General features: G+C 56.5%; 1 protein-coding gene across 1 annotated transcript in view; it reads right to left on the bottom strand.

Annotated features, from left to right (window-relative positions):
• Positions 1–10,628, bottom strand: part of ITGB4 (integrin subunit beta 4) — a 29,303-nt gene that overhangs the window by 3,206 nt on the left and 15,469 nt on the right. Inside the window, exons 22-32 of the mRNA XM_046676342.1 lie at positions 10,287–10,345; positions 10,132–10,155; positions 8,961–9,109; positions 8,687–8,866; positions 7,693–7,841; positions 4,838–5,042; positions 3,909–4,060; positions 3,361–3,541; positions 3,069–3,206; positions 990–1,172; positions 729–903 (exon numbers count right to left, since the gene is read on the bottom strand). Of these exons, the coding sequence (XP_046532298.1) occupies positions 729–903; positions 990–1,172; positions 3,069–3,206; positions 3,361–3,541; positions 3,909–4,060; positions 4,838–5,042; positions 7,693–7,841; positions 8,687–8,866; positions 8,961–9,109; positions 10,132–10,155; positions 10,287–10,345 (1,595 nt within the window). The remainder of the gene's footprint in view (positions 1–728; positions 904–989; positions 1,173–3,068; positions 3,207–3,360; positions 3,542–3,908; positions 4,061–4,837; positions 5,043–7,692; positions 7,842–8,686; positions 8,867–8,960; positions 9,110–10,131; positions 10,156–10,286; positions 10,346–10,628) is intronic.

Below are 10,628 nucleotides of genomic sequence, written 5' to 3'. Positions count from 1 at the left end.
GGGGGGGGGGCGGAGTCTGGCATAGGTAAGGATGGAAGAAAATACAGATGACAAAAGTGCCCTGGAGGATTTTCACTCATGGCATTGTGTGATTCACATCCCATTTTACAGATCAGAAAACTGAGGCAGAGAGAGGGTAAGCAATTCATCTGAATTCCCACAGTGGAGCCAGAGCAAAAACTGAGTAGCCAGGAGTCCCAGCTGAGGGCACTTTGCACCACATTGTGCAGTGAATCAAGGAGGGAGGAGGAGCAGGACCAGTGGTTGGGAGACACTGCCTTGTGGACCCCAACAAGCTGGCTGCTCTGGGACTCCAGGGCCATGCCCGCCTCCCCACACAGCCCTGTCCCCAGGAGGCAGCCTGAGTGTCCTGACCCCATGCCACAGCTTGTGAGCCTTCTAGTTGCAAAGTTGTTTCTACGTGGTCCCATGTGCATGAGCCCATGCACACTTGCATGAGCCTGTGCACACTTGCATGAGCCTGTGTGCATTTGCCCCCTAGCACACGTCTGTCTGTCTGCCTTCATACACAGATGTGCACACGATTGCATGTGGGCCACGTCAGTTTTGTCCCCTCTGTACCCAGTGCCAGCATGGTGCCTGCCGAAGTGTAGGCTCCACAGGTGTTTGTCTGGGGCTGAGAGGGGACTTCTCGTCTTGACCTCCATGCCCAGCAGTCACTGGCCCCTTTGCCCTCCCTGGACACCAGTGACAGCCCCACTCCCTACACAGGACCCTCACCTTCCTCTCGGGGATCCCAGGCCCACTCACCAGTGTCGTCGGAGACGCTGGGCCTCTGGCTGCCAGCCGGGGAGCGTAGAACGTCATCACTGTACATGAGGAAGCTTTCATAGTCTTCCCCACTCTGGGCGTCCACAATGGGGATGTCTGGGATGATGGGGACTGCAGGGATGGGAGGTGTGAGCCAGGGCCCCAGCCTTGGCCTCCTGTCCTCCCGTCTGCCCTGTGCCTCCCCACCCACCACTCACTGGACATGGGCCGCTTGGGCTGGGTGGCCAGGTTGATGATGGCCTCCCGCTCGGGCCCCCAGCCTGCCCCGTTGCGTGCCTTCACGGTGTAGCGGTACGGCTGGGACTCCCGCAGGTTCTCAATGAGCAGCGTCCGCTTCTTCGGGCTGTCCACCAGCACCTTCTTCATGGGCCCGATGGGTCCTGGGTATGGAGGGCACTTCAGAGGGGTCACCCTGGTTCCAACCTGGTTCCAGTCCTGCCTCTGTGCAGCAGGACTGTCACATAGCCCCTGAAGGGCAGCCAGGGTGTTCAGGGAACAAGGGAGGGAGCGAGCACTGTTGAGCTCCTGCAGCTGCCAGGCCCTGAGAACCGGGGCGTGACTGGTTGAGAGAAGTGTCACCAACTCTCCAAAGGGCTCATCGCTAAACTGAGTGGCAGAGCCAGGACTAGACTCAAGTTGGCCCCATTGTTGCCTCTACCAATTGATCAACGGTCCGGTGTCCAAGGTGCCTCCACATGAGGCTCGCTCCAGAGGCGAGGGCACTCTTACCACCTGTGCCTCACTGTCCACGACCAAACCCCAAATGCTCTGCAGAGAAAGCGAGGGTGGAGACCTGCGAACACGCACCATGGCTGCCCTGTGGTCACATGGGCTGGGATGGGAGGAGAGAGGCAGGCTCGGGGAAGCTGCACTTCAGGACAGCCTGAGGCTGGTGAGAGCTAAGGTTGTAAGGGTGGAATGGAGCTTATGCAAGAGGGCCGCCGGGTGTCACGAGAGCAGAGAGCAGAGGCTGAGCAGCTCTCTTCCACTCACACCTAGAACAGTGGACATGCAGCTCTGGGAGAAAGGCAGAAGAGACCTCCCGGCTGCTCTGAGCGAGTTACAGCACGGAGGCCTGGATATGACAAGATGGGGCCCGCCATGTTGGAAGACTTCTGAGAGACCAGAAAATGTCCCACTTTCCAAAGGTCCAAAGGAAAGTTCTGGACAATGATAAGCTTGATGTCCACCCCAGCAAACAACTGTGCTCAAAGGAGTTGGTTGACAGGCCTGTCAGCCTGGGTGAGGTCTCTAACTGCCGAGGTGGGAGCTGCCTGTGGCCCACCCTTTGCATCTCTTTCAGCTTGTGGGAGAAGGGAAGAGGGCCCACACCAACATGCTGAGAGGCTCCTGGGCCGGGAGGGCAGCCCGGGACATTCCCTAACACAGCCGAGGCCTCAGCAGGCTGAAGCCATGAGCTGAAGCCATCGGGGATGAACTGTTGTTGGGTTCCTGTCACTCTTGGGATTAAAGGTAAGGTCAGAGGAGACTTCCTGACAGAGGCCCGTGGGTGGACTAGGTGGCATAAACTCAGAATGAGCCAAGAACGTGATGCAGCTGCTAAGGTTGTCCCTCATCTGCCTGGACAGTGAAGAGCGACAAGCCTGGTGCCCAGCGCCATCTGCTGCCCTCTGCCCTGTTGGGCCACCTGGGCGTGCTGAGCCTGACCCACCTCAGGGTCCACAGGTCATATGGGGGTGGTGAGCTCTCCATCCCTGGGACTGACCAAGCAGAGGTGAGGCTCAAGGAGAAGGCCCCTGCATCAGGAGAGGTGGGCCCAATATCCCTCAGATACTCGCTCATCTCAACAATTGACAGGGCTCGCCCACCCTTCCCTCCCTTCTAGGACTGGGAAGAAATAACAGTTCTGCCAGGTGCTCTGGCCTAGGGCTGTCAGATAAAATTTGCATGAAATGTACTAAAAAAGATGTTTATCTGAAATTCAGGGTGAGCTCTGTTTTTATTTGCTAAATCTGGCGACTATTCTCTGGCCTTAAGAGAACCATGTAAAAATGAGCCACTTTGCTTACTTGTATGGGAAGGCACCCCTGGAACTGAGACCCCACCGTGCATATATAATCTCAGGCTTCCATCCCCACCCGCCCTGGGAGCTTCTGGGTTTGGCCTTGGAGTGCAACCAGCCCAAACCTGACCACAAACCTAATGATGCCTCAGGCCACCAGGGGCCTCATCCACTGACTAGGAGGATGTGACCTCCCTCCTGCTCTTTGCCCCCTCCCCTTCCCTGGGGGCAGAAGGAGGGGTCAGATCCTTACGGTTGTCCTCGTTGACCAGGCCATAGCAGACTTCATAGGCTGTGATCTCGCCATTGGTCTCAGCCGGCTCAGCCCAGCTCAGCTGGGTCACCGTGGAGGAGACAACGTTGAAGGCCAGACGCCCTGGCTCGCTGGGTACTGGGGAACGGGATATGCAGGAAGAGAGACGTCAGTGGCAGAGGGAGGGTGGAGTTCCAGGAGGACTTAGGGGAGGGTGGCACGGGGCAGGACTGGGATGCTGGCATCAGAGTGGCTAGGGGACAGACAGACGGATGGACATGCGAGCCCTCACCTTCCTGGTGGGTGCGGCAGGACACCAGGGAGCTGTAGGGGCCCTCGCCCTGCGCTCCATAGGCGCACACTTTCATCTCGTAGTCGCAATACGGGTACAGATTGGTGAGCTCCACCGAGGGCACCTTGCTGTCGAGCAGGTGGGCTTCCAACTCGGAGTCACCCTGGATCCAGTACTTCACCTGCTCCCAGGGGAGGGGCTGGTCAGTGGGGGGTGGCAAGCACCAGAGCCGCTCATCCCTCTGTTGACCCCTCCCTGCCCTTATTGTCCCCTTTGCAGAGATGAGACACTGATTGATGTTCGGTTGATGACCTGCCAGGTTCACACAGCAGGGCTGGGGCAGCGAGGGGCCACATTCCAGGAAGGAGGGCAGACATCTGAAGGCTCCCCTTGCACAGACGCGGGTTCCCCCTGTCTACTTGTGCTTGGACCCAGTGGGGCCAAGCATGCCCTCTCTTCTCCCTCAGGCGCCCTCTGGCCTCGGGCAGCCCACCTCTCTAGTGGCTGCCAGGCCTCTCCATCCACCTCCCTCATCGCCCCTACCTTACCCTGTAACCTGTCGGCTTGCCAGGAGGCGGCAACCAGTTGAAGTGGATCTTCCGCGACCCAGCAGCCTTGGCATTGGGGTTTTGTGGGGCACCCAGGTCACCACGGGGGGGTGGGGACACTGTCTGGCTTATTAAGTTTCGGTCCAGTTCATCTGTAGAGGGTGAAGTTCACAGGGCAGCCAGCTCAGACACCCACTCTTTGAGGGGGCAGGAACCCACCCTCACCACCAGGGGGCACCAGAGACTCAGTCAAACACCCAAGACTCCTCCCACAGCACTCAACTGAAACTCGCCCCCGAACCCAGGGCTGCTACCCTCATTGGTGCCCCAGAGGACATCCTGCCAAGCTTGGTTGGGGGCCCAGGAGGGTCTCTGCAGGAATGAGAAGGAGGAGGGAGCTCGTCTTCCTCTCTTTCTCCCTTGGTAGCCAAGGGAATGTCACATTGCTCCTCCACTCTCTTCTCCCATCTTCCCCAAAAGCCTCCTCTGGGGGTGGGCTCACAGACTCCACCAGACTGGAGGCTAAGGACCAATAAGAACTAACTGTTTCACCCCTTCCGGGAACACCTGCATTTTAGTTGGAACTGAGGCAGACACAAAAGGGTTATGGCCTAATGGTGCGATTCACAGCGTCTCCAGCAGGCGGGGTGGCCACATGACCCCAGCCTCTCTGGTTGAGAGTAGGGTTGCCAGATATCATGCAGGATGCTTAGTTAAACCAGAATTTCAATAAACAACAAATACTTTTTTAGGATAAGTAGATCCCAAATACGGCATGGGACACACCTATACTACAAATGTCTTTGTTGTTTATCTGAAATAAAATTTAAGTGGGCGTCCCGTATTTTTACTTCCTAAGACTGACAGCCTTAGTTGAGAGGCCCCCAGCCCTCCTTAACCTGCTTAAGCTGACCCCAGCCTCTGCCCACCTGGGTCCCCAATGATGACAGTTGCTGAGTGGGGCTGGCCCAGTCGAGCCCCAAACTTGGGGTTGCTGAGTTGGATGTGGAAGTGGCGGGTCTGGCGGCCCCGCAAGAGGGAGTCCATCTCCTGCAGCTCCAGAAGCTTCACCTGCAGCTCCTTCCATGTCTCCCCAGGCTGGAACAGCAGCTCGCCCTCCACAGGGATGTAGTCCTGGGAGTGGGAAGGGGTCAGGGTCAGACCAGGCCTGGGGGACACGTCATGACCACACGCTCCACCCCAACCTCAGGGACACTGCAGAGACCATCACATCCGGGCTGTCCCACGTGGACACGAAATGGCTCGCGTTTATACACCACCTCCTGTGCATCAAGCACTTTACAAATATTAGCTCATTCACTCCTCACAGCAGTGTGAGATTGAGATATTACTGTCCCCATATAGATGGGGAAACTGAGGCACACAGAGGCGAGGAAATGTGCCCAAGTTCACCCAGGTAGCTGTAGTGGAGCCAGAATTTGAACCAGGGCACAGAGAGAGAAAGGGATGCATGGCAGATACGGACAGTCCACATAGGCAGGCTCAGCCCTGGGGGAGCTGGGATTTGCAGGCCCCACCCAGGGAGGGAGGAACTGCCCCCAACACTGTGGCTCTGAAGTTGGGGATCCTGCCAGGCCCAGGCTCCTGGTGGGTGGGGCGCTTCCATCAGCTCCAGCTTTCTTCTTTCAATGCCCCAGAGCTTTCCTGATGTCCCTGGAGGACTGTGCACCTGTGTGGGGTGGATCAACTAACGGGGGTGTGGGGAGGGTCCTTCTCACAAAAGACCACTAGGTGGCGCTTCAAACTAACATTTCAATTCCGGGCTCTGGGGAGACAAACTCATGTGCCGGAAAACCCAGAAAGTGAGACAGCAGGTGTAAGAAAAGCAGGAGTCAAGGGGCGGACGCTTCAAAAACGTCAAAGTCACGAAAGACAAAGCTGAGGGATTATTCTAAATTAAAAGAGGCTAAAGCCACATGACAACAAAATGCAAATGCCAGATCTGTGATCGGTTCCTGGATTGAAGGGGGGGAAGCTATAAAGGACATTGTTGGGACATGTGAACACGCGGAGATCTGAATATGGACTATTTATTAGGTACTAGTACAATGGGAAGTTTCTCAAGTTTGGGAATTATGTTGTAGTTGTGTAGAATGACCTCGTTCTTAGCAGGGGCCTGCAGAAGGGTTTGGGTCTACAAGAGTCTACGACTTACTTTGAAAAGTTCAGCAAACAAAAATAAACACAGCACAACTCTCTGTCCCTTTGTCCCTACAGTTATAGATGTAGAGATACGTATCTCTAGAGAGATCCACATCTGCATACTGTGCGTGCATGTATACCTCTATTTGTACAGAAAGAGGGAAAGACAGCAAAGATGAACCATCGGTGAATCTGTGTAAAGGGGAAGTGGTGCTAATTTTATTAGTCTTTCCATTTTCCTGTAGGTTTGAAGTTTTTCAAAATAAAGTTGGGAAATAATAAAAATGTTTTAGAAAGTAATTAAATACTAAAGCATCTTTATGAAAGCATAACAGGATAGCCAGAATCTGTTGTATAATAGGGCATATGAATGAATTACGGAGGTACAGATTCTTCTGTGGAATGTTTATGGGGAGCATTGGAGCAGGAATGAGAACTGCTCCTATGAATCAAAAGAGGTGAAGGGGACTAGGATGTGGCTGGGCTGCCGGGATCCACAGAGCGCATGCTCCCTTGTGTTTGCTGAATGGGCCTGCGGGCCCAGTGAAACTAGACTTTATTAATTTTTGAGTGAATTTTTTTTTTTTCCTTTTTCTCCCCCAAACCCCCCAGTACATAGTTGTATATTTCTCGTTGTGGGTTCTTCTAGTTGTGGTATGTGGGACGCTGCCTCAGCGTGGTCTGACGAGCAGTGCCATGTCCGCGCCCAGGATTTGAACCAACGAAACACTGGGCCGCCTGCAGCGGAGCACGAGAACTTAACCACTCGGCCACGGGGCCAGCCCCGAGTGAATTTTTTTTTTTGAGGAAGATTAGCCCTGAGCTAACTGCTGCCAATCCTCCTCTTTTTGCTGAGGAAGACTGGCCCTGAGCTAACATCTGTGCCTATCTTCCTATACTTTATACAAGGGATGCCTACCACAGCATAGCTTGCCAAGTGGGGCCATGTCTGCACCTGGGATCCAAACCAGCGAACCCCAAGCCGCCGAAGCAGAACGAGCGCACTTAACCACTGCGCCACTGGGCCGGCCTTGAGTGAATTTTTGATATGGATATTTTTAGTTTTTAAATGTTGGTAATAAATTCAGGAAAACAAACAAACCTGTAAGCCAAACCAAGCATATCCACCACCTGGATTTGGCTGCTCCCTGAGACTGGGGCCCAGTGATAAGGGGACGCTGGCCCTCACACAGCTCTCCCTGCCCTGAAGGGCAGCTCCTGCGCCTTGGCCCTGGGAGGGCCTGCCAGGTAAACAGTGACAGCCATTGGGGAGTCTGCCTGGGGACATGGGGCCTGCGATCCCGCCTCGAGAAGCCCAAAGTCCCCGGGCTGGGGCAGACGGGGGAGTCCATTGCTCTATGAAGGGTTTGGCTGCCTTGGTGGATCCTGAGTTCTTGGAAGGGAGACACAAATGGTCAGGGAATGTCCCCAGTTTCAGTCCCTGGCAGGCCTCACCCTGACACTTTTGGGGAGCAAGACATCCCTGCTGCAGGGAGCAGGTGGACATGTCCTTGGGAGGCCAGCCAGGGGCACCACCAGCATCCAGGGACTCAGGTAGTTGCAATGTGCTGCCCCCACTGGGCCCTGGGGTTGTGCCCTCAACCCCGTGATGGAGCCTTACCCGGTTGCCCTGTGCTGTGTTGTCCTGCGTGCGGTAGGAGACCTGGGACTTGCCATTGTCCAAGATGCGCCGGACGACGGGAATGCGGGCTACTTGTTCCCCACCGCTGACCAAGTACTCGGGCTGCTCAAAGGACACTATCCCGCTGGCTGCAAGGAGCCCAGGCGCCGGTCAGGGGGCCCTGGCCTCAGTCCCTTCCCAAGTCCCACCCTCCCTCCGGCCCAGCCCAGCCCAGACTCCAGGAGTCTGCTTGTCACCCCTCCCCTCACTGGTCCCTGGGAGGGCAGAGGAAAAGGATGGAAAATTCTCCCAGAAAAAGTTGAGGCGGCTGGAACAGTGTCCAACTGACATCTTGGAAGGGTCAGGGCAGAGAAGGGAGGCCAGGCAGGGGCAGAACCAGAGATGAGGCCCTGAGGCTGAGGGCTGGGGCAGGCAGGACTAAGGCCTGGGGAACTGAAGCCAGCAAGGGAGGGGTCAGGGGCCAGAAAAGACCCTCTGGATGCAGGAAGGACCATTATCAACAACTCTGGGTTCCCCAAGGAGCAGGTAGGGAAGGCAACTCGGATGTCAATGGTGCAATGTCTTGCCCACCTCCCCGTCTAGATAAGTTTTGGGCAAAATGAACCCCAGTTCCCTTCCTGCTCTGATGTCCTGGCATCCTAGGGAGGCGCATTCAATCCCCAAGTTCAAAGGTCATAGGAAGAGAACAGGGGAGGAATGGGGGACAGCTCCAGGAGGACCCAGCTCCCTGTGATGATTATAACAGAAGCTTCCGCATTGAGTGCTTACTACCAGGCACTGTGCAGAGATGTACAGCCACGTACCCCTCATGAGAGCCTGGTACCCATTTTACAGATGGAGAAACCAACGCTCACAGAGGTTAAGTGACCTGCCTAGGCCACACAGCCAGGCCCCACTTCCACGTGGATACCAGGAGGAACAAGGGGCCCCAGGGCCCCCTTTTTGCTCCCCTGCTCCCCGCATCCTGACCAACCTTGCTCCTTGATGATGGTGATGTTTACCAGGCGGCGGCCAAGGGTGGCAGTGCCCACGGGCACATCAATGGCCTCCACCAGCAGCTGCTTCTCATCGTCGTCCTCAGGCCGGATGAAGAGGGGCACCCGCACGTCCACCAGCTCCACACCCTCCTGGAACTCCACCATGCCCCGGGCATCTGGGTGGGTGTTGAGGGGCAGTCAGACGTGGGTCAGGGGGTCACACAGGGCTGGGAGGTATGATGGAGTGGCACAGGGAGCCTGCCCACCTACCCTGGTCTGCAGTGAGGGTGTAGTAGCCGGGGGCCACCTTGAGCTCATGGAAGGCCCCCTGCTCCACATGCTTCTCTGTCAGCTTCAGCAGAGTCTGCTTGGCTGAGCGGGGCGCCATCAGCACCGTGTCCACAATGGTATGGTCCTGCCTGCAGGTAGGGAGGTGTCAAGCTGGCCAGGAGGCTGGCACTTGTCCCCACGCACCCCTCCTGCCTGTCCTCTCCCCATCAGGGGACAAGATGCGGGGCAGCAAAAAGTGCAGGGTCTTTAGAACCAGGCAGTCCTGGAGGCCCATGCTGGCCCCATCACAGCCTCAGCCAAGCCACTGTGCCTCCCTGAGCCTCAGTGTCCTCATCTGTGAAATGGGGCTACCTGTGCCCACCTCACCGAGAAGGGCTGGTGAGATAAGGAGTAGATGCAGGACAGCAAAGATGCTAAGGGTGTGGGCACTGAAGCCAGACTGCCTGGGCTCAAATCCTAACTCTATTTCTTAATTAGCTGGGTCACCTTGGGCAAGTTACTTAACCTTTCTGATCCTTGGTTTCCTCATGTATAAAATGGGACTAGCAGTGGTGCTATCTCACTGGTTGATGAGAGCGCTGGATAAGATAACCCCGCACATGAAGCCCTTAGAACAAGGCCTGGCCCATCGTGAGCCCTCAAAGTGCTGGTCTGAATGGTTCTTATTGACGGTGGTGTGCTCGCTGAGAGCTGTACTCTGTTACTGCACGTTCTGTCCTCACTGCACTGAGGCCCCTCCTCACTCTCCCCTTGCAGGGCCAGGACTCAGGGTAGGAACTAGGAAAGAGATATGACCTGCCGGTCCAACTTCTTAGTAACCTGCCAGGCACCCAGAGGTGCCCCCAGGATCAAGGCCTTTGACCCAAGGGAGGGTCAGAGTTGGGCCCTGGGCTCTCCTGGTACTGGTGGGGGCTCTTGCCGGTCTGAGGGCAGGGACTGGGTCCCTTTGGTTCCCTGTGGTTTGCCTGCCCTAGGACAGGGGCTGGCTCGTGGTGAGGGCTTCACGTCAGTATTTGTTGCATGAAGGTCCTATAACCGTGACAGACGCATACTGCCTTCCCTTCATAAGGGATGGGGATGGGTGGGAAGGGAGGGAGCAGGGGGCAGACGGCTGGGGCTGGGGCTGCCCCACCGTGTGTCTTCAACTCACTTTTTTCCGGCGTTGGGCTGCTGCCTGTGTGGGACAAAGAGGGCACTGTGAGCCAGATGGTCCCTGGGGTGGAGGCACGATCTGCCTGGGGGAGATCCCCTGAAGTTGGCTGTATGGGCAGCACCCCCACTCAACCCCAAACACCCAGGACCCACCGGAACTTAGTCTGCTGGAGCTTGTATGCGCCTGTGATCTGTCTGCACACCTCGTTCAGCTGCCAGGCAAGGGAGGGCTGTGAGGCTGGGGCCCTGGGCGAGCCTCTCTACCCAGAGCCATCCAGGCCCAGAGGACCTCCCAGGCTTGGCTAGGGGGTGTGCCCATTGCCTCGTCCCCTTCTGGACGCATTCACAGGGTAGAGATCCCAGGCGATTCTCAGGCAGGCACGTGTCTAACTGCGGAAGCCCCTCTTTCCTACCCAGAAAAACCCAGGTTCCACAGCCACATTCCCTTTGCTCCCCTACCACGTGGATCACACCCACACCCACCACACCCACCAC

The sequence above is a fragment of the Equus quagga genome, chromosome 11 (genome assembly GCF_021613505.1).
Source record: "Equus quagga isolate Etosha38 chromosome 11, UCLA_HA_Equagga_1.0, whole genome shotgun sequence".
Lineage (NCBI taxonomy): Eukaryota > Metazoa > Chordata > Mammalia > Perissodactyla > Equidae > Equus > Equus quagga.
The sequence above is the reverse complement of the archived record's forward strand: the minus strand, read 5'-3'. Positions and strand labels throughout refer to the sequence as shown.